The sequence below is a fragment of the Apostichopus japonicus genome, chromosome 5 (assembly GCF_037975245.1).
Source record: "Apostichopus japonicus isolate 1M-3 chromosome 5, ASM3797524v1, whole genome shotgun sequence".
NCBI lineage: Eukaryota > Metazoa > Echinodermata > Holothuroidea > Aspidochirotida > Stichopodidae > Apostichopus > Apostichopus japonicus.
The window spans coordinates 3,040,787-3,064,954 of NC_092565.1; the positions used below are offsets into that span (position 1 = coordinate 3,040,787).

Genomic DNA, 24,168 nt, shown 5'->3' on the forward strand with positions numbered 1-24,168 from the left:
GGAGCAAGGAACGAACGGTATTCACATATTCCAAATTGCCCAGAGCACTGAGGTGGTTGTTAAGTTGAATAGAACATTGTTAACGGTCACGTAGGCCCATTGTCACGGTGTATTATGAAGAGGGGAGACATAAACTTAACTCCAGATTAACGTAAATATTTTTGTAACTTGAATTTCCTCGAATGTACCATTGAACGGTATGATCTTAAATCTATAGAAAAAGAGAAAGTAAAGACGACTGTACCGAAGTTTACATTCATGAAGCCACATTAGCCTGCGGTAATTCTGCAGTGGCATGACGAATAAGGAAGGCCCGAGGGGAGAACTGACGAAATCTCTTTTCCATCACCTTCAATTGATAAATCTTTATAATTTGTTATTGGCATATTTGAGAAAGTACACAATCCCAATCAGACTGGAGCCGATAGACGGACTACATACATAGGGGTATAACTTGCTACCAGCGGAGTGATACAACCGGGGGCGCTATGGCTGGCCGATGAAACAAGCGATGTACTCGGCGCCTAGGACGAAACTTTAACCCTTTTTGCGGCCAAGAAAAAAATGGCGCCTTCGGAACCTCAATCTGGTAGTGCCTTCGGACTCAGCAGCGCACCGGTTTTCCTTGCTTCCATTGTAAATAATATATGCAAATGACCCATATAGCTCCACATTGTAAAGTCGTGTTAATGCTACTTTGATTGTCATTAAGGTGGTGTAGCCAGGCACTATGCGACCGTGTATATCCCATCCCATATCCGACACCACTGCCACATTGGTTCGTCCGTTACCAAGTAACAAGTAGTAGTAGTAGCCTAGTGAGTCTCGTCTATCCGACATGCTCAGTGATTAACCTCCGCCACGTATCACGATCTTGCGCAAGATTTATTGCTTCCTCGATTAACCAAGTAACTAACATGGGGCATTTACCACTGTTCTTGTCTCGGGAATTTCCATTTATACGCGGTCCCTACGAACAGGCCAGAACTTATGGCAAAATGTACCGGCACATCGTTATGCTATACTGTAATGTTTTAATACACAACAGTAGCCAAAACACTGCAGAGTAATGGGTGAATTTTCATATTTGCAATGTACTATGAGGGTTCAAGCAAAGATATTAGTTTCAGACAGTAGTGGCTAACGTTTAGGCCTATACTTCATACACAAAAAAGGCGAAGCCAGTGTATGCGCGCGCCAGCACGTGTATGCTTTTCACATTTTAACTTCTTAATGCGCGTTAGTCTGCACTTGATAGTGAAGCGAACTATCGCGTGTGCGCGCGCGTTTTCTTTTGACTTGGCTAATCGTTTCGTTAAACTTCTGAGAAGGCGACCAGAAATAAGTGTTTTCGTTGAACAGAGAACGGATCATAACACAGACATACTTAATAGGTCTGACAAAGTCGGGAAATTAAAGATACACAGGAGAATTAAACTAAACGAGATAGCGATATAAAAGTAACACAAGTAGCGGCTACTTTTCGCGCTTGAAGGTTAACGTACATACGACTTCACTCTCTGCAAGAAGTCAGCTACCTAGCGCCAAAGCTAGTAGCATGCTTACGGTGACGTGCGAGAGAGCAACAATTCGTGCGTCGCGTACTTGTTTCCACGACGTTTATTGGCTGAATACAACGGGTTGCCTTACTACTACGTTGCTAAGTGCGTACTTTTCTTTGCTGTTATTGCGTAAGTTCTTTCACGTGACATGTGCATAGTAACACTCGTTGTACATTTATATCTAGATCTAGGCTGTATATGTAACATTAATGACATGTACTTAATATGTCGAGTGTATCCGATCCCAAATCATCGAAAAACCAAACAAACATGCATGAATAGGCCTAGGCCTATATAGCGTTTAATGCAGCAAACATACACGGTAAACTGGTGATTTATTTATATATCTGTATTGTTTGCTGTAATACAACAGCTTACTCTCAAGGAATTCTACTCACTGCCTCAAGTTCAGACCCGACGTATTTTAGGCTACAGTTTGTTGGGCCCCTGGCAAATATCTATGCCAGAGCCACTGTATACATGGCTCTGATCTAGCCTTTCTAATTCTAGGCCAATGCTAGCTTAACGTTAGGCCATGTCATAATTCAGTTGGTCAGTTTAGCCGATACCTTGATCACCCATCCCAACGTTTTCTCTCGTTCAGTCTCATCATTATATCCTCTCAGAGTATAATTAATAACCCACCATTAACGTTAGGCTTAGACTATATGTACTGTTAGACCAGAGGGAGCCTTGTAAGGGTAAGACAGTCCCATTCAAGGGCCCAACTTTAGTTTTACAGTTTTAGGGCTTAGTTTACAAGTACTGCTTGTTTTTGAGGAATACTAACATTATAAATCTATCAGGAGTTTCGGTGATTTATTTATGATCTGCATGTTGTTTATTCCATAATTCCTATGTTGGTGTAGTGTTTCGCAGGGCAATATATTTTGTTCATGGTTTTTACTGTATGGCAAAGCCAGTCAGATGTTGCAAATAGCTAAATTTTCTCAAATGTAAAGGACACCATAATTGAGCTAATGTTTGGTGAAATTTGCATATTTCATGGTATGTTTTCAGAGGTATGACAATCATCATTTAAAGATGTTCAATAATTTGCATTTAATATAGGATCATAACCATGATTGTAGCTTGATGACAGGACAGAAGCACTATATTTCATTGCTTAAAGTTGTCTTTGCTTTGTCAGTCCAGATGGTAATGTACTTTACCTGTCAAAATATTTTCTTTGAACAGGACATGCATTAATTAAGTAGAAATTCTCACCGAAGTACCATTAAAGCTTTCAGCATGAGAAAAGTAAAGTTTATTCCTCCATCAAGACCAAGCATCCAATTAAAAGGAAAGGAAACTTCAGCAGACAAAAAGATAGCAAGCAAGCATCTTCTTCACAAGAAATCTACCAAACAGATGACTGAAGGTCCACATCCAGATGTGTACACATTTATATCTACTTCGCCTAAGAAGGTCGTAAATTCTCCTCATCAAAAAAGGTTACAAAAAAAGAAGAAAAAGGTGGGCAGTTTTTCAAGTTGTCCAATTTTATAACAAGTTTTTGAAACTATTGCAGAATGTTCATCATCTCTGTTAGAATTTGCACAATACTTCATACACCCACAAGCTTTCCATCAGAGGGTCTAATGCAGGGGGAAGGAGCCAGAGGGGGGGGGGTGCATGTGCCCCCCACTTTTTTCCAATATAGCAAATGTGCCCCTTTGATGAAGAACTGTGTTTTGGATATCTTAAGCCTTTGTTAATTTTAATATTTCTTTTCATTATTTAGTTTTATTCTGTACATGCTATTTCTAAAATGGTATCCCATATCTTTTTGTAGCACGGTTAACAATAAACAATCTCAATAAATAGTATTGATAGCATACTAACACATGATATGGCCGGTGTGTGTCCGTTTATAGCATAACGAGTGGTGGTTGTAGCATGAGAAAGTGCCCCTCTGATGTTGTGGCCCCCCCCCCACAATTTGAAAGCTTCCTATCCCCCTGGTGTAATGGAAAAAGTAGGGAGTTTCCCTCAAATTTTATTTCTAGGAATTATAAGTTGATGAAAACAGACTCAATGAGCAGGGAGCTACGACCATTTACAAACCAAGCAAAAGAAGCAAACTTCATTGTATTCATGATAGAAATCATCTAAATTATTTTGTTTCCTTGATGAATTTTGCCTTCTGATGAGTTCTTTCATTTTACTTTCAGGCAAAAGTCATGGAGAGAGTTTTGAAAGATATCTTTAGAATGAAGAAAGATATTGCAAGCTTACGGCAAAAAGGGAAACATACAACTCCTGAGCCATGAAGTATTTTACAGCAGTATGGCGACTATCACAAGCATGTTGAGTGATTTTCAACTTCTGCTTTTGCTAGAGACCAATAGAGTTATAGTTATAAAGCTGTGGAGGACTAATATAAACTAAAATACTAAATCAGAGAAGAACACATTCACATCTGAAATAAAGTGTTCAAGCAGCAACTTTAATTCATTCTCTGCTAGATTAAAAATAGACTTATAAAAAGTGTATGAAAAATGTAACACAAAGTAGCCATTTTACCCAACCAATACTTTTAATGTTTAGTAACTTCAAGACAGGGATTAAAAATAACACATACTGGTATAGTTGTGTTAAGACATTCATCCTAAAAGCTAATTTGTTGACTGAAAAATAGAAAATGGACAATGTACTGAATAAAAACAAAGAGTGTTCAGAAGAAAATAAAGGAAACATTTTCTAACAAGTACCGTCCTAATGTACAAGAGTAGGTACACACACACTATCAAAATCCATGCAAATCCATGCATATCCATTGGATTTCATTTTACAAGTACAAAGGTTAGAGCTGCCTTGCTAAGATCAGTTTTTCAGGTTTGATCAAATGATAGTTCAATTTCAATATTAGTGTTTTCCGTGGATGTGTTGGTGCTCATGAGAACGACTATATGGCCTAAAGCATATCAATAAACATTTCAATAATCTAAAATCATTCAATAATCTATAATCATTCAATAATCATTTCAAAAAACATTTCAATAATCTAGTTATAGAATATATGGATGCATTTATAGTTACAAAGATATTCACTGTGTGTGATAATTACCACAAGTACTACAGCTACTGTACACCTTGAAACTGAGTAGGCCTTAGCAACTACCTAATGTACTTAGTAAGTTAATTAATTTAATATATGTATCTTATTTATTGTTTAACTGCATGCTGATCTATCAAAGTTGTATTTCGCTTTTCTCTTACTTTTAACAGTTTTTGTGCTAATTTATCAGAGACATCGTTTAAATGTATTTTACAATCCATTGCTTGAAACTCTTTAATGTACAAAAAGTGGCATATACACTTGAAAAATATGAAAATAAAATGAGAAATTCAGCATTAAAGAAGAAAGTTGCTATTATGTTTTTCACAAAGTTAATAACATAATGCTTGTCTTTATTCAAGCATGGACTAAAGCATTGCAGTTCATGTCTGCAGAACAGTTTATCTCCAGCAGGGCTCTACTTCAAATGCTTGAAAATATTGACTAGCGAGCAAAAACACACTTAAACTGAAAAGTAAAGAGCTTTGAAATCTTGAAGATAAACTTCAGAGACTTGAAGATAAATGTTTCAAGCAGTCAAATATTGTTGAGTATTATAGTACACACCTGATAACATGATTTGACTTCTACAGTAGGCATGCTGTACATAACAATTCAACATAGGAGACTTTTGGAAGCATTAAACCTATTAAGGAACGAATGATTGTGTACTTGGAAGAAGAGAATGCTGGTGTAAAAAGTTGAATGATTTATGTCGATTAATCTTCAACAATTTGTTTTTTAATATGCTCTTACACAGTGCCAGTCTTTATCAAACATTGGATTAAAACATCTGTACAAGAAATCAGTATTTCACAATCAATCCACCACTTTGCCACACCAAGAAGAGAAGAACCTTTATTGTCTTTCCTGCCATCCCTTGAATACTTACTGCCCACGATCTCTTATTGTATCCTACCTGTACGCATAATTTAAGCTCATCATCATAAAAATTGACCTTGACAACATACTGTAAGGTCTTATTTTACGATGGAAAGATAAAACCCCAAGGATTATAGTAAAATACCAATGCGCATGTTACGTTAAACCGGTGTGTTGGCTGCTCTGAGAGGTAACCTGGAATTGCTCTTTGGAGTTCTGTGTTTGCTGCCATCCCGTCTTTTACTTGCCTTGACTGCCTTTCGACGAGGAGCCACAAAGTTTTCTTTGCTTTCTTCCAGATCCTGATAAAATTATAAGAGAAAGACAGATTAATCATCAAATCGTGAAATGTAAATTTACTGGCAGCGAAATTGTTTCCACCTAATATTCTAATAAGCAATTAAGGAAAGCATCGTGGATGATTTTTTTCCGCCGTGATTACTTAACAGTACTCCAACAGTACTCCAGTGTGAAAAATACACAACACATTACTGCATATGAAAAGATTTATGAGAATCTGATTTAACAGAATGTGTATACTCTCTGAGAATTGATGTGCTCATCCATTTCCTTAATTAAGGAAGAAAATTGGTAACAGAATAATTTGATAAATAGTGTTAGATTACAGCCTATAAAGATGAACTTGGTCATTTCACCCTCCCCCACATATTCAATCTCCCACAAGAATAGAATGCACATTCCAGAGCATTATCTTAGACCAGTGGTTCTGAAACTTTTTTAAACGACCGCCCCCCTTCAACCATCTTGAACTGTCCAAATGCCCCTCCCCTCGACCTACCGTTCATAGTTGGTCACTCAAGCGAGCAATCAGATTGTCCGAAGATATGCATATAGGAATTAAAAAATAGCCTACATTCCTTACAAGATGAATTTTCTCTCAACAATTCCCCCGACCCCCTGGATGCCTTATTGTGCCCTAAATCGCTGCAGTGATGTGTCGTAATCGCCAGGGATCCCAAATCAGTGCCAACGCCCCCTACTCCCCGTAGCGCCCCCTGAGACTTCCCAATGCCCCCTAAAGGATGGCAGGGACCACTGAGAACCACTGTCTTAGACCATGTTGCTTTGTAAAAGTTTGTATGTTTACCTGCAGGTCTATTTCTGATGCTACTGACATACAGTCAGATGCAGCAGTACTGTTCAGTGACTCCTCCTGACTGTCCCCTTCCTTGGAAACATCAATGGTAGAAAGATTCTCTTTCATCTACGAATAGAACATGGTAACATTTGAGCTTAATACAAAGTTAAGGGATGACCTAATGCACAATAATTTAAGTTAATATTCTATAGGCCATTTTCAAATCAAACAGTCTTCAGTTTACATTGCAAGACCACTTAAATTTAAGAAAGAAAATTTCCCTTCAATCGAACATCAGATGATTAACAATGAAAGTATCTGCATGGACATGTAAAGTTTGAGCTCACATACCACGAAGCCAGTGCCTCGAAACCACAGCTCAAAGTTCAATAAACATAAGCACATACGACTTTTGCAGTCTCTGATAACAAGTTTACAATGGATTACCCAAACGATTCTGGAATATATTCTAAACTGTCCCTGAAGAAAACTTACACAATATCTTTTGAAGGGGTTATTAGACTTTTCAAAGTGATGTATTAACAATACATTTTAGGCCTGGACCAAGAATAATGAAATCTGTTACAGGGAGTTTCTAAACATTTAACCATATCTTCTATTCTATAGATATTTTCTATGTCATATCAATACTAAAATGTTGACTTAAATCATTATGTAATGATCTTCATATCTAAGTATCAAGCATTCAAAGAGAACGATATCAATTCTAGTAAACATGAAGAGTGCAAGAAGCAGCCTTTCCAAATATCGGAAGAAAATGATGAAATTTGACTGCATTCGTATCACTAAACGTAACAAACCTCTGTCTCGGGTGGGAGCTGAACGTTGGCAGCTTCCTCTAGTTGCTTTACCATTCTAAAGTTCTGAATGAGTATGTCGTGTGGATCTGTTGAGTTGAGGGATCTAGGATATTTAAACTCTCGTCTCTGGGGTGTCGTACCTGCAACAAATAAACCAAAGGTCATCTCATGATGTGTACATAATAGAGAAAGACTAAAGACACGCAAGTTAGCTACTTTTCAATGAGAGTAATAATTAAAAATAGTTTGTCTCTAGTTGGTCAGGTGTCACACACCAGATTGTACATATTTCAGGCAGCAATTAATATTTTCATTATTAAGTATGTACAATCATATTCCACCAACGGATGGGCTCAGTCAAATGACCGATGCGATGTGCTTCAAGTAAGGATACAACTAGATGATGAGTAACCTTACCAATTTATTGGAAATATAGATTTGAGCCTTCATTTAATTTAAAGTATGGCAGGTTACAGAAGCTATGGCCTTACAGGAGCTTTAGGCCTTGTCTAATTATCGATATTTGTTTGAACGTAACAGAATATTGAGCCTTTGCACAGCAAATTGTAGTCGGATCATCAAACTTCAGATTGCTGTGTAAATAAATACCCCCAAATAGGTAAAATGATAAATTGGTGTCGCCCTCCATTTTGGAGTTACTGAAATAATACAATAGTTGGAGAGCTTACAGGGTATAATTAAGTGCAAAAATTTTGCATAGCACTGTTGAAGGCTATGACCGTTGCTTCTTATAATATACTATGGTTCTGTACACGTACAATAACTGCTACGCATCTTTGCTCTTGTATATTAGCAATTTGCTTATTTTACGATGCGATACAGGATAAAAATATTGACTGGTCTATGATCCACCAAGAGAGGAGTTTTACTGACACAAAGCCGAATTTTACATTCACCAAACCTACACAACTCTCCTACAGTCTACACGTATTGGTCATTCTTTGCCATATTGCTACACAAGACATGGTTTGTCGGAGGGATAACCACAACAAAATCTTTAACAATTTGCCCTGATTATTGGGGTATGAGAAATTTGCTCCAAAACTGAGCTAAACAATAATTGTGTATTTATTTGTTGGGACATGTTACCCTCATAAACTTTAACCAGCTGCTTCAAAGTTAGGTAAATACAAGATACAATTTTATTTTTTGGAATTTGACGATTGATTCACCTGTGGGAACGTCTTCTGTCATATCTCTGTCCAGGAACCTGGCCACCCTGTCATTGGTACTGATTACAGCTGTCAGGAGAGACTCGCCGACCGATGTACAACTCTGACGGTTGTCATCCACAGTCCTGCTCCAACAATTCACCCTCTCTGTCTCCTCGGAATGTCTAATTGAGATCACCTCATCAGCTTTACGATGATCTTCACTCAGTTCCTGAACCATTCCCTGCGAGTATAAACATAGCATAGAATGAACACTGTGTTAGGAAAGACAAAAGCCTACACTATATAGTAGAATGATTGGAAACATTTGATAAAACTTGCACCCCCCTACCACCCCCTCTAGACAGCAGGAGCTCATCTGGTACGAATACAATAAAATAGCTTCCTTCCCTGAGACGGCAATACAAAATATCCCCACTGGTTAATATCATCTCGTTATTTTCATATTTAATAAATTGCGATACCCACAATTTCAAATTTGGTATGGTTAGTCTCCATTACTTACGTCGACCATTTCAATCTGTTTCTCCAGCATTGTGTTGTTGTCCTTCATGTGAACTTTGACCCTTTCCTCCACTTCTGATACATGCTGCTTGTGTGCACCTGAAAGTCTTTCCTCAACATCTGTAATCAGCTCCTTTGTTTTAGCTCCTGACTCCTTAATATCATTTAAAAATGAAGTGGTCTAGAAAGAAAAAAGCAAATAAAATTAGGGAAATAAATACACAAGAGCAGAAAATGAAAAAGCAGGGTATGAGATTATGGATTGCAAATATGGTTTTCTACAAACAACTTCTATCCAACCTTTCTTATACTTACATGAAGGAGTGGCATTATCAAATGATTTGTTGCTAGGGATATTATTTCAATAAAAATAGTAACACCATGTATTTATAATGGAGTAGCCTGTGCGACTGGGTATTCGACCAAGTTTCATTACCAGAGAGTGGTTGGGAATGAGTAAGGGATGAATAAGAAACTTAATGTCCTTTCTTTTCTATAATGTAAAATTCATCAAAACTATAGTATAAAATAATTACCGAAAGGTCTTGAAGAACTTAGCATGCATAGACTCCGAATGTAATTGTTTGACCTGATTAATGTGCAGACAACATTGCAAGGTCCCACCTGTACCACGCAAGATTTTTCACAGGAGGTACTACTCGTAATGCATAGGGTAGGTATTTAATATACATTATTGAGTAGTCAAATGAGGACTTAATTTCAGAATACGTAAAGAATAAATGTGTTCCTTACACGTCATCTGCCGTACAAGCAGTTTGTTTTCATTTGAATATAGATATATTTAAATTTTCATTTTAAAGGCAACTTATGTTACCCCTAGCAGTATAATGGACTAATCTACAAAGACTATTGTGTAAAGGGTTAACAATTTCTGTGACAAACACAACATATTTTAACGTTTAAAGACAAGTTAACTACATAATATTATCAAAATTTACTAATTTAAAGCCTGTCAAAAGTACAATTTTAATGTTCCTTTGATAATTTTATTCTAACTGTTTTAAAATATTATTCCTAACATTGACAAACAGTTCAAACCCTATGAATTTTTTAATAGCAACCATTCTGAGAAATGATGGTCCAGCCATCGCTGGCCAAAGGATTTGTTCCAACAAAATCTTCGGCTTTGAGTATGTGATAAACCAAACTGTAATAGTATTAACCGCCTTTGTGATCCGCGTTATAGTTCCCGACTTTGTAATCCGGTCGGTAGGAGTGACTCCATAGAACATCTATAGTAATGATGTTTATACAACACCTAATTGTATTCTGGTCATTTGATTGGTCAATTGCTCGTTGATTGCATGCAAAATCCGCTCTATTCCACTCTATGAAATAGAACCATGGGTTATACTTTTTTGGTAGCACTTTTTTCAATGGTAAGAGAGCAGAGAAACCTGTCTGTTCAAAACAATCTGTTGCATGAGTGCATTTTACCCATCTTAATATAATATGTTGTATAAAACAAATAATGAATGGTTTCCATTCGTGCAATAGTGCAAATATTTCATTCGTTGAAAGATGTAATTTGTTCCATTCAACGAGGCGCAGATAGAAACATGAAAGGCGTAACCTTACCTTACTGACATGTGCATTACAGTCACCCAGGAGTTCCTCTTGTTCTTTGACAAACTCTGATGCAAAGTCTTCATCCTTCTGTTGGATATCAGCTTGATATCTGAAGAAATAGAAAAAAATGAGAAGGTGTAACATAGGTGCCTTCAGTGATGCCTGATCGACTGCTCAGTGGCACATGATGTGATAGAAATTTTAATACTACCACAACAGTAACCATAACGACCAAAAAAATATAAAAAAGCAAAGACGTTACTATCTTCCGTATTTATTAAATAACTTTAGCCACTATGAAACAGTGTGCTAATTATAACATCCGTATTTCCAGTGTTAGATACTAACATAAACTCTGAACTTTTAATTGTTACTTTATAAACAATCTCATGTTCACTCATCCTCCACTGGTGATATTCATGCATAAAATACCCAGTGAATTTTGATGGTCGAGGATTTTAATCACATTATGTCTGTTAATAAATAACCATATTGCAAATGTATTCTATCTTAGGAAAACGAGCTGAAAAACTCACTGTTTAACTTCTGACTTAAATGATGTTGTGTGTTCCTTTGGTACTGTAACAGCCCGCAATACCTGACAAAAACAAAAATAAATAAATAAATATATTAGGGAATATTGGACTTTGATACATTACATATAGTAAATCATCTTACATCTTGAAAGCTCATTACAAATTTAAACGTCAATCAAAAACTTACTTTAGCACAAAATTATGTCTTGTTTGCATGAATTGCTAACAGTATATTTCTATTGGCAAAATGAACCTGGCAAATAATCCCTTGTTAAGTAAATGGCTAAAGCAACGACTACACTTTAGCATAGTCAAATATATTTTACAATCTAAACAATTTTATACTTAAAATATACATGTGGCACAACTTACCAAGGTGCATTTACAGGGCAATCATACCTCAACTAAATATTGGAATTACCTCATTATCAGAAATTAGTTTGACACAAATTATAACACAATTCCATAACAATTTTACAGCTGGTATGAATATGTGGCTATCAGCTTGCTCCTGTGAATTTACTGAAGAATAGATACATCTGCAGTTGATTAGACTCATAACAACGTACACTAAAATAGTACATTATGAATTTATGATAGTGGTAAATGTCATAAATAAGTTTTCAAAAGGTACAATGGTCATGCATGAATAAACATTGCTACCATTAGATTACCCGGGCCCATAATTGATATTATAATTCTGCTTAGTTACCAGATGATCTCCTTTTCTATAATATACCGACCTGTTCTCTTTGCTTGACGATTCTTTCCTCCCTCTGTCTTTGGAATCCATCAATTAAACTCTTCATTTCTGCCATAAACGTCTGTGAAAGGGAAACATATAAACTAAACATGTGAGCAAATGAATCAACAACTCAAACTTAAAAAAAAAAAAAAACCAGAGATGAGATTCTTTAATGACTTCTAGACAAAACTGTACGAGGTGAAGTCATTATATGAAGTATTTGTGACCGATCAATTGCACTGCAGTAGGTAAATGCTAATTATTCGATTATTCAAAATACATACTGTTTGATAATGCAGTAGCTTTATAGATAAATAACACCCAAGGAACTTGATAATACAACGTGTATATGAGACTACTGGTTATGCAATGTTGCTCATGCCAGGATGTTAAGGTCCTACCTCTTCCCTCTGTTGTTCATCCTCCATGATGTTCTCTACATCACCGTGCAAGCTCTTGATGTGTTCAAGTTGTTCTTCAGAGTACTTGGACACCATTTCTTCGAGTCTATCATACTGTTGTGCACTCTTTTGCAGATGTTCCTCCACTATAGTCTTCTGCAAGTCAGTCTGTTATGTATGACCAAGAGATATAATTATATTGTGAAGTTCTATGTTATTTTATTGCTTTTATCAGTATTTTACAGTTTAAATAAAATCTAACAGACTTTTTTGCTTATTTCTAGCTATAAATCATTTAATTTCTACTAGATGTCAAACTTTTAAGTCCTTTCAAAACTTGAATGTCCAAATATTGATAATCAACTCTGCAATTACTGCCAGGAACCCTTTTCAGAATACAATGGACCTGTTTAATACATTATTTGTTAATATTACAACTTCTTTGCATTCATCACATGATACATCAGTTTAATTGTTTTTCTCACAAGAGTGATGTATTGCTCAAAGAATTATTAAACAAGAGAGTAATGTTTCCTAATAAACAATCATCAAGTGCCTCTCTAAAACCCCTTTCTGATTGTTCTTTCACAACACTGTTATGAATTAGACATATTTAATACCCTCATTAATATTCAAGTTGCAGTTGACTATTCTACTACCTTTTGCTTAAAGTCTTGGTCCCAGCTGCTTAGACTAGCAGTATGTGCCTCTATGCTCTTCTGGTGCTCTTCAAGAACCGGAAGTAACTCCTTGGATAAGAAATCGCTGACCAAATTCGCTTGGTCTTGCTAGAAATGTAAAAAGGGCAACAGAATGTTACAAAGCAAGTTGAAAATAAGAAATCCAGCAACTGACATCAGAACAGCTAAATGCCAAGGATATAAAGGTTTAAGTTCTCATTTCTTCACAAAGGTTTCATGGACAAGATTGTTACATTTCTACAAAGCATTCACAAAACCTGATAATCACTATCTTGAGAATATATCCAAGAAAGTATCTTAGATTCTATGAATCAGTAACAAACCCAAAGAAACAGCTGTACTTTTTTGATAAAACTTATTTGTAACTAAATATAAAATATCCCCCATTAAGTTTTGTTTGGGTGATATTTTAATGGGGAAGTCTGGTCAGCTTCTCAGAGCACTGAGGTTTTGTTAATGCCTTACATCATAAAGCCACTAAAATGTAAAGGCTCTTTTGTGTAAAGCCTGTCTTTTACTTCTCATATTCATTTTGCAATGCAAAAACAAACAGTCTTTGTTTCTCAAAGAACAATACCAGTAACAGTTAATGGTACAAATTAATTCCGCTATTAATGCATGATAATTACAAATCCCCCGGGCCCTTTTGTCACAGTAAAACATTAAATATTAAAACAAAAAGTCATCAAATATTCAAGCATAAGTAGCTGAATGACATTGTTTTTAGTGTTTCTCTTTCTCTCCTAGAAAGTTTGTTCTCCATAACAGGGCTTACCCTAAACTCTTCAGTAAAACTATGAGTCTCGGTGAGGGCAGTTTTCCTCCTTTGAGTATTGTCTTTCATTTCTTGTTTTGTCTGGTTGGTTTTCTGCTTCACTCTCTCGACTAGCTGTGATAAAGTATCTCTCAAACTGGTCACCTCTGCACTCCTTGATTTCATTGCTTTGCCTAAGAGAGTAAGATTCGCTTGGCTTATACAAAAGTAATTTTAGAACGCTATTTATTTCCTGCAGTTACTTTGATTACATCACACAACAAATGAGAGATTTCTGAAAACGAAAAACTGCAGAAGTTGAATCTGTGGGCAAAGACATAACTCTATCTTTCAGAAACAAGGAAGGAGATTTGACAACAACAACAAAGAAGTTATTTTCATTTTTCAACACAAGTTTGATAATATTTGTTTCTTTCTAATACACCAAAAATGGCAGTTATGAATTTTAGGACTCAACCTCAGTGATAAGATGAACAGAATGCACTTTAACTTTTGATTTTACAATTCATTTCATAAATTTGGCTTTGATCAGGCCTGCAACACACCTGCATGTATTTACAATTATTTATCATTTGATAACACAGAATATACAAAACCAAATTGCACCAACAGAGATGTCAAAATCTCATGATCTGCATTTTCAGAACTTGGGGGAGTGTGGGGAAGATTGCTGTTACAATGTATAGGCTTACAACAATGTTACCTTTCTCACAGCCTTCAGATCATATAACAAAGCACATTAAGCAGCCTGGACTGGTTGTTTTTTCTTTTATTAATTTAAATGTTATTTTAATAAGACTGTACACAGGAAATATATGATCAGATATTTTAAGACAGATACCAAATAACTGAACTTACTGAATTCATCCTTTATGGTTGTACAGAACATAGTCTGCAGTTGACAGTAGTCAGCCTGTGATGTCTTCATAGTAGTTATACATTCACCAAAGTCGTCCTGGAATATCTCCTTGGCAGTCTTGTTGATGGCCTCTACTTTCTTCTTACGATCTAGTTTGGCGTGGAGTCCGTCAACGTCCGCTGTACTCTCGTCTGCAACATGCATGATCTATGGAAGTGACAGAAAATATCCATAATTAATACAGAAATTAATACAAAATGAAATTAGAATATTTTAATTATTTTATACTCTGAATCATTTCATACCTGGCAAAGGTAAATCAGAAGTCCAGATTAGTACAATTGTATTTGTATTTTTAATATAATAAAAAAAAAGAAGAAAGAAGTGTTTTCAGTCAAAAAACGATTTCAAAGAAATGATTTCACTTTTTAGAGTCTTACATAGAATAATGGTAGTAGCTTGCAATGTACCAAGCCACAAAGTACTCTGTTTCTGACCACAGTGGCTCCTGTAGTTTGATTAACCATTCCAAAAAGGGGAGGCCTGCAAGTATTTCTTTGGACCTTGAACAGTAACAGCCGATGTCCCATTCTCATGTACAAATTAGGCAAGGTCAAGGTAGATCACCTATGAAACTTATGGGACTAACTGAATATTGGTGTATGTCAAAACAGCTTGACAAAGAATATACACAATTTTGGTTGGATGTGATGATCCAGCAACCTCAAGATTATAGTAAAAAGATTCTTAATTTTCCTTGCTTTTTCGACTATTTCCAGTAGTCATAATTTACTGTTTTAGCAATAACAGACTTTCAAGATCTCGGCAGGGATATTCATGCAAAATTTTATATTGTAAAACAATAATAAAACTGAGTCTGATTGTAACCTTATATCAACTAATTAACATTAATTATCGATTACTTCTAGAATGGAAGGCAGGCTTTGAAACAATAGATCTTATCACCTTTTTGGCATCGTCAGTCAAGACGACTTCAGTCTCCACGTGTTTCTTAACCAGATATTGTTGCTCGTCTCTGTCTTGGGTTGTATCCTTGAGATTCTAGAGGGCATATCATGAGATTGAAATCATTAAAACTACTTTTCAAACTTTACACAAAAGTAGCAGACCTCATGAAAATATTAAAAATAATATTCCGTAGGATATTATACGTTACCGAATATAGCAGAATAATTAAAACATAAACTATCCTTTCATTTAGGTATTTCGATATCAAAAACATCATTCTGAGGTATAGATAGCTGGATTCAAATTTCAAAATCAAGTTAATGGCTAACTCTTACACTTTAAATGAAGCTTGTCTCAAAAATAACGTGCAGGTATTGCATGCAAAATTCACCAGGAATGTTTATTAAGAGCTATAATTAATTGATTATCATCATGGTTAAGACTGATTACAACTGCTAACGAGTTTCCAACCTTCCCCCCTTTCGAGAAAAAAAAAATTAAATCCAGTATGTTTGTGAACATGCCCTTTAAGTTGTGACTCCATACTTTGTAATGCATCACATTTTAAATGCATTATTAATTTGTCTACTTAGTAGCTTACCTTCTCTGTAGTTCTCAAGGTATCGGTGGTCTCATCCAGTTGATTCTTTGTCAAATCCAATTGTTCCGTTCTTTCTTCCAACTCGGCTTTTGTTTCATCAAATAATTCATTCACCTGGATGTTTAATAAATGAGATCAAACAAGAAACGTATGTCCAAGAACTTCAATAAAGCTGTATGTATTTGTGTAACGACTCGTATTTTCAAAGTCTACCAGACCAAACTCTGTGTATACCAACGAGCCTATGTCTGCAAAAACTTTAATTTGCTCATACTTTGCAATGGCTAATTCCTGTGTAAAAGAAGTACCTCATCATGACAATGTCATTAAAGGAAACATTGTTAATAATGGAACACAGAATGCAGATTTAAATCAGGACATTACATAAAAGATAGCCCTATACAGATAAGCCACAGAATAATTTAGTGTTCACATTTTATGTAGCACTTTTGAAGGTCCTAAATAGTGTTCGTCATAAAACTCTACGGTTCCTGCGTACAAAACCTGCTAGATACATCTTTACACTTGTATAGCACTTTCACCATTTTACCATAGCATTTTCTGATGTGATAACAGACAAATTACTCCCTGTAGGCTCACCTTTCTAATTTCTTCTTCCAGAGCCGCTATCTTCTCTAGAAAATCCTTAATACTGCCATCTTGAGAAGCAAGTTGGTTTTCCATTGCTCTGCAAGACAATATATGGGATTTAACTTGAAATCATAAATCAATGATCAAAACTGCTTTGACATTTCACGCACTGGCATTCAACTCTTAAAGGGGGCAGGGTTGGAAAATTGAATTTCTTACGAACATGTTTGATACTAGCCTACAGATGATTTGCTGCTAATGTTCACCAATCAGACAACCAAGCACTCCTCATACATAAAGATACTTTCCAATGAAAAATCAATGTGAATGTTCTGCTGATTTCTTTCATTTGTTGTTTTGCTAGGTAAATTCCTGCAAAGACCATGAATTTCACACAAATGTCATTTGGATGACTGGCAAGGTTTTCCAACCATGAAAGGAGATAGTAATAAGTGTATGCATATTTTGTCAACTGTCTGTAAACTGCTCCTTGTCAATTAATGGCCAAGTAGACCAAATACTTCATAACATTGACGATGATTCAATCAAATTCAATGCAAATGGAGCCTACATATCAATCAGCATTGTTTGTACAGATAGTCTGGCATGACCAGGGTAATCCACAATTCCACATGCTTTATTATGATTTGCTATTATAAATCAATGAACTATCAATGTACATGATTATCAACCAAACAACATATCTCATAATAAACCAGCCTACAAAGGCAAATACATACTTCATTTCATTACACCCACTAACCTGTAATTTTCCTCTGATATATAGATTCCATTTTTCTCTCTTGCGGCAACCAAATCCCTCCTCAGTCTCTCAATTTCCTCTGTGTATTCCTATAAATGAAAAATGTTTTGTATTTACTTGATTGCATATACAGTGGAGTATCTATAAAAAAAAGTAAAGGTGTCATCAAATGTATGGACAATTATAAACAATTTCCTCAAACATGTTAGCAAACTGTAGCAACACTCAAGAAAAGTTAAGTTGTTGGGTTTAAAATATATACATAAAAATTAGAAGAAAACATGTAAATTGACTATCCAATCAATTTTGACAATTTTACTTTTGTGGTATTAACTAAAACTTGGAAAAAACTTTCTGCAAAATGTTCACATAAATGCACTCTCAGAAGTTGACAATTTGAAGAAAGAAAAATTTACAGTAATCCACCAAGTTTGTATTCAGTTTCAATAGGAGTATGAGGTGAGCATCAAGTGAGCATCAAGTGGTACCATTTTTTACAGAAACTCTCCATTAAGTGTAGTACCTCATCCCCTCAGTACTGTTTGTATTGAAAAACAAGAAGTAAACAACTAACCTTGATTAGAGCTTTCTTTGTCAGTTTCTGGTTGACCTCTGGCCTGTTGGTGATATGTTTGGCCCTGTGTGCATAGTCTAAAGTACTCAATGTTTCCTGTCAGAGGGGAATTCAGGAAGAGTACAAAATGAGATACTCCAGAAGTACATATACTTTCATATTCATTTAATGTGGCTTTAGTTTTAGGGATATCAGTAGCTGCTTGCAACAGCTTGTTTTGTTAGTCATTTAAAGCTTGCTAAAATTCAAAACATATAAATTATACATGTAGTTTTGTATGCAGCCGTGATATTATGTTTTGTGTCTACTGTAACTCAAACATGACCCACCAGTCATGGGTTTCAGAGCCAGATAACACCAACTGCCACAAAAACAAATGAATCTTCTTAAAGTGAAGATAACTGTTTGAAAAAGTAACCCAGAGAAAGGAATGAGTATCCTTGAGCTTGAAGTAAGCCTGAACATTCAACAAATTTCTACAAAACACACTGTATATTGTCACAAACCTCTACATTACAAGATGATGGTGAAACTGTGGCTATGATGGATGTTTTAGTCCTTCCTCCTAGGGAATCTTGCAAGAGTCTTGTAAGCTTACTCTCTCTGAGAACGTTGAAAGCAAAGATCGATATCGATGTATGATCGTGTGCATAGTATGTGATCTATCTATAATGGCTAATTAGAATGACATAACTCTGTGTTGACAAACATGACCTTAGGAAAACTGCCTGAACAGGTTTCAAACAGAAGCCAGAGAATGTGTGATTCTGTGTCTACTTCAGATAATGAGGAAGACAAAAGAACAGGACACAAAGGAACTGATTGGCAAGCTGGCTAGCCGTAGGTATTAATATCTGAAAGTAGGCCTAGGCTGTAGGGATGATATTTTGTCAAAATGTTAGCATTTTTGATATAAGATATTCTGGTCAAGTATATATTACCCGCTAAAATGTCAAAAAGATGGAAGAAGTTAGCGGTCCATTTATACATATGAATAAAAGCACAGTTAAGAAAGCTGGTAACTAAGTTAGTTTCTGAAATACAAAATAACTGAATGATGTAAGTACTTTAAAGAAAAGTTGGTTTATGCCTTTAAATCATCAATATTAATATTCATGTTAATTACAGGCTCAGCTACTTACCTGTACGGTACATGGGGTGCATGCTCGACCAACGCTGTGATCACACGACCCAAGGTCAACAAACTTTGGTTGATGTTACCTGATCAGAAAACGAGACAAATTTTACAACATTCGTGAAACTTGCAGTGCAGGAGAGCTCCTGGCAAACATTTTATTTAAAATTATATGTTCACATGCAAGATTGTGTATATGGTGTTGGTGTGCATAAAACATGATGGGAATGAAGTTCACAATCATATGAGGGGCTTCTACTATGCTGACAATAATAATTAAAATAATAATGATAATATGTGCTATTTATAAAGCACTTTCCAATAAAATCTCAAAGTGCTGTACAAAAATAAATACCTAAAATATATCAAACAATACAAAAACTTGCACCAAGTAACTAAAAATAGCAATACAAAGAATAACAAGGAATATTTAAAACATAAGAGCTAATATTTAAATTACATTACAAGTATAAAGTGTTCATATTAAACATTTAAAAATATGTGTTTTCAAATCCCATATTTAATGTTATGCAAAATACCACCATGTACAGACCTGCCTCTCTTGCTCGTTTGTCAACAGCTCCAGATCTTCCGATGTTCTCACTGCCAGCTAAGTCCACCATGTTCAGTTTGCCAGTCTTCAGGAGCTCCTCCCCGTCTATGCTGTTCTCTTTGATGTGGATGGTCACAGAGAACACCGAGTGGGAACGACTGTGAAAGGAGGAACCATGATTTAAAATCTTAACTTGTTGGCATTGCTTCAAGTTAAAATCTTTCATCTTGCCACTTAATAACTTACATTATGTTCAGTGTTGTAAATATTATTTAAGAGATCCCCCAAATGAAATGTTCAGTTGTCCCCAAAGCTATGACTGTCCAACTCAACAGAATTGGATAAAGAGTATTATTTGGTAGCTTTCCCCTTCCTGTACCTGAAGAAATCTTTGGCTTCATGACAGATAAAAACCGATAAATATATCAATAGATAAAAAAAAACCATTAGAATTATCCACTGCCTTTGTCAAAATCTTGTTGCATTTTTGCAAACAGTGGGAACAATACAGTCGTTTGATCCCAAATATGACAGTGTGTTACTTAACCTTAGGTGTGTGTTAAACTGTTAATGTAGAAATTCTTTGCCAATAATATAGCATTAAAACATATACAGTAAGTTACTTTCAATTGAAGATCGTGAAGGAAAACACTGTTCAATACAAAAGGAAAAAGTAAAAATTAGGAGAATCATAAACAAGGCAGTACTTTTTTCTAATCGTTTCTTTGTTTGAAAACATCACATTCCTTGAACTTCAACAGAACTTTGTCAAGCTAGGACTTGCTTATTGTGCATTGTGCTCAAGTCTTAGTAATGTTTGTAGTTGTGTGCCCGTACAAGAGAAACATAAATTTGCTAGATCAATCGAGATGAGAGAATGACAGGTTACCTGGAGTGTGCGTTCATCAGAGTAGCAGCGGTCTGACGCTTGGCGGCTCCTCTCTCTAAGATGGAGTATACTTCATCCTTGTTGTGAACTACAACCTCTTCAAGACCTTGGATCACTACTGATCCCTGAAAAGTGGCAAAATTAATCCATTCTGTATATCAGTGAAAATCTAATTTAATGTTTATGTAAAATGTTAATCTAAGCCCAATCCTTGTTATCAGAACATAACTCAGTCAGTGACTGATTTTAGATTGAAATATCTTGGTAAAGAAAGCAATATTATCGGCTTACCAGTTAGTCAAAGTTTATACTGAATATTGAAGATAGTATTGTAAATGTTCCATTTGCTATTTGGCAAGTGAATAGTGATAAAAGTGTCTTGATGCAATTCTTACAAACACAGGGAATCATTACAACTCAATATTTTCTGTTCATTTGGTGATAAATGTAAGAAAAAGACCTAATTTGTTCAACTGATAAATTACTTTGAGCAATACTTTGTAGATTTGGTAAATTTCTAGAAATTGGTAACCATCTGTGGTCTTTAATCAGGAACATCATGTGTGATATGAAAAAAGGAGATTGACCACTACTCTCTTGTCAAACAAAAGGCAGGGAGAGGGTGAACGTACCTTACGCGCCGAGTCTTCAAATATTCTCAACCTTTGAATATCGTCTTGGGATGTCAATAGATCAAACAGTTCCTCGTTGTACAACTCCAAGAAAGAAACTCGAACCGAAAATTCCACTTTCTGGGAATTTAGCTTCTCAAAGATTTGGTGCATGGCTCGAGGTATCACTCCAGCCAAAGGATCCTATAACAGAACAAAGACCAAAAAACTGAGAATGATTAAAAGGATTAAAAAGCAAGAGTATAAAACTAACCAATGCTATGGCATACAAAGATGCTGAAAATAATTATTTGTGAAAAATTCGGTTTTACCCATCTGTCCCAGCATCACCATCGGCCTTCTAAAATCTAGATGTCGCTGTATTTACAAGAATATTACAAAATTAATGTAAGCTTGCTGGCTACTATTAACAGTTTTTTGTTTTTAAGAGTTACATGCTAGGGTTATGAACAAGTTGTTCAGACTAATCCTCATATACCTGTTACCCATAGGCTACTGATGGAATGTTATCTTGAAGGCTTGGATATTTCCAACCAATCGCTTTATAAAATTGACTATCTTTGCATTGTGCCTTTTTGTCACATGTAATTTGAAAATCTCCCAAATTTGAATGCCGGACCAACCTCACTATGGATGGAGCAGCTTTGGTTATAACTGGAAAACAAGGTTCACATTTTAGGTAAAACATGTCTTTTTTTAAATCCAAAACTATATCCTTTCCTACAGGTAGTGCTTGATATGTTTCTAACCAGTAGAAAGCATTTTCTGCAAGTGTATAACAGCCATACATGGACCACTTTGGTATTAACAGACCGCAGATGCTCCACATCGAATGATGCTATGTACAGTATATACAGTCTCTTTTAGGTTTCAGGTGGATGTCCAAGTTCATCACAGGGAAAAAGAAGAAACTATAAATTGATGCTTATTGCTCTGACCTCTTCCCAGGAAAGGGATTCATCTGGAGTTCTTTCTCCTTCCATTGTAAATGTCTTTCCTGTTCCTGTTTGTCCATACCTGTCAAATATAACGTTACAATTACAATTAAAAAAATGTTTCACTTGTTCTTTATTTTTACGAGAGTGACTTTTAACACAACCATTTGTAAGTTATATGTTTTTAAAGTGAAAACTAATTCATGATCAAAGTGTTCATCAGCTCTTATTGTTCAACACTACGGCCCACTAGCATTTAGGCGATGTTGCCCCAAATGTTAATCTATGTATTTAATGCTGTTCAACTCTTCATTTATAACAGATCTCAAATTACTCACGCAAAAACTGTACAGTTGTAGCCCATGAGAACTTCATCCAGGATTGGTTGAACGACAGATTTGTAGACTTCAATCTGTTTGGCTTTTGGTCCAAATACCTGAAAGAAGACTCTTAGGTAATTCAAACAGCCATGGCTTAGAAATTACATAATAGTAAATTTTAACCAATTGATGAAAATGCCAAAGTAAATGATATAAAGCATTTGTTACCAGATATGTATGCTGTAATTATTAAGGGGTTCTGCAACAGCATAACTGTCACTCTCCTAGTCATTGACTATATAGCATTTATGGAAGACAACTCAAAATGTGATACATATATGTACTATTGTATTGTCTGTACATATCCTATGGAATCAAGTTACTTCATGAATGAAAAAAAGGAAGTTACAAATAAATGGAGAGAACCCAAATGAATGAAACGAATGATTGGTGAAAGTCATCAGATGACAAGATAATCCAATTATCAGATTTTGCTGAGATTGAATATTTGGACTTGTATATTAATGTTAATTCTTGTGATAGAGTTTACATACTTAGTTGCTGTTCATTTCAATCAAAGCACCCTTCCTACATTCACTTGTTTTGGTAACGCACTTTTCATTGCTAGCTTCTAGATAGGCTTATCAGTCAGCAAATCGTTATCTTGAAGAAAACATGTACAGATATATATACAGATATACTGACCTTATCAAATGTGTACTGTTTCTTGTTGTGCTTCTCAAGTTCCACTGTAACTTCTTTCTTTGGCTGGTTGGCATCGACAACTCTGTAAGAGCCATGTTTTCGCTCTGTTTCATTGATTGGTCTGAATGAAAATTGAAATAGGAAAACTAATTAAATTTGCTGATTTGCAGAATAATAACTATTGGGTATTACTTACACCCACATAACATATTTAGGTCTATCACATAGGCCTATAATATTGGTTTGTATTATAGAAACAAAGTATCACAGACCTATTCAAAATCAAGAAGATTGAGATATACCTAGGATATACCGATCATTGTAGTAGGCCATGGTTAGTATAGTATAACCCATATACCATACCGTTGAAGGCAGTGATACTAGTAGTAGTACAAGCCTACTTGTGCTGCAAATCAAAATCGTGTACTGTAGTCTGTAGTGTAGGGCCTAGGCTTATCTTTTCTTATGCTAAAAGTAGTAAAACTAGTATTAGTAAACACCGAAATGTGAAGCAAAGCTTATGAAGGAAAAATCAACGAAATGCCGGTTTGAAGTTTGCGTCCTTACCTACAGCGAAGAACCACTTGTATGTGGCTTTCTTGAGGTGGTTTAACAATTTTCACCATCTTTTCATCTACCTTTTTCCAAGATCTTTCTTTGTGGTATTGCTGCCGTTTTTAAAGCTCAGCTTTGAAACAAACTTTAAAAATTGAAAGCATCGCAATACTGTAACGTTTGAAGATAGCCAATCAAATGGCTTCAATCGTTACAA

At 35.5% G+C, this 24,168-nt stretch overlaps 1 protein-coding gene and 1 long non-coding RNA gene across 4 annotated transcripts; one reads left to right on the forward strand and one right to left on the reverse strand.

Moving 5' to 3' along the window:
• The first annotated feature begins 1,643 nt into the window (after nucleotides 1–1,643).
• Nucleotides 1,644–4,388, forward strand: LOC139967311 (uncharacterized). Of its 3 annotated transcripts, none has more exons than XR_011792968.1 (3): nucleotides 1,644–1,664; nucleotides 2,760–3,038; nucleotides 3,737–4,388. It is a non-coding gene; the product is annotated as an uncharacterized lncRNA (long non-coding RNA). The 3 variants fall into 3 exon arrangements; XR_011792967.1 differs by lacking the exon at nucleotides 1,644–1,664 and adding an exon at nucleotides 1,669–1,691; XR_011792966.1 differs by lacking the exon at nucleotides 1,644–1,664 and adding an exon at nucleotides 1,747–1,884.
• Nucleotides 4,389–5,489: 1,101 nt separating this feature from the next.
• On the reverse strand, nucleotides 5,490–24,123 carry LOC139967308 (kinesin-like protein KIF11-B). The gene is made up of 26 exons (XM_071970971.1): nucleotides 23,964–24,123; nucleotides 23,397–23,517; nucleotides 22,710–22,807; nucleotides 22,375–22,453; nucleotides 21,437–21,619; nucleotides 20,805–20,929; nucleotides 19,916–20,073; nucleotides 19,370–19,448; nucleotides 18,734–18,830; nucleotides 18,228–18,323; nucleotides 17,654–17,742; nucleotides 16,900–16,987; nucleotides 16,300–16,413; nucleotides 15,696–15,791; nucleotides 14,729–14,936; nucleotides 13,871–14,043; nucleotides 13,054–13,182; nucleotides 12,395–12,562; nucleotides 11,992–12,072; nucleotides 11,249–11,310; nucleotides 10,722–10,821; nucleotides 9,124–9,303; nucleotides 8,619–8,841; nucleotides 7,426–7,565; nucleotides 6,614–6,730; nucleotides 5,490–5,807 (listed from the first exon to the last, which is right to left on the reverse strand). Exons 1-26 carry the CDS (start codon nucleotides 24,020–24,022, stop codon nucleotides 5,667–5,669), a joined length of 3,204 nt encoding a protein of 1,067 aa, XP_071827072.1. The 5' UTR covers nucleotides 24,023–24,123; the 3' UTR covers nucleotides 5,490–5,666.
• Between the last annotated feature and the right edge of the window lie 45 nt (nucleotides 24,124–24,168).

Bases quoted from the DNA above. Each gene is read 5' to 3' on its own strand.
- LOC139967308 (XM_071970971.1), bottom strand. From the start codon at position 24,022: ATGGTGAAAATTGTTAAACCACCTCAAGAAAGCCACATACAAGTGGTT. The intron at 22,808-23,396 runs GTCAGTATATCT...GTCTTCTTTCAG, and splicing joins AACAGTACACATTTGATAAG to GTATTTGGACCAAAAGCCAA. The intron at 18,324-18,733 runs GTTTGTGACAAT...CCCCTCTGACAG, and splicing joins CATCATCTTGTAATGTAGAG to GAAACATTGAGTACTTTAGA.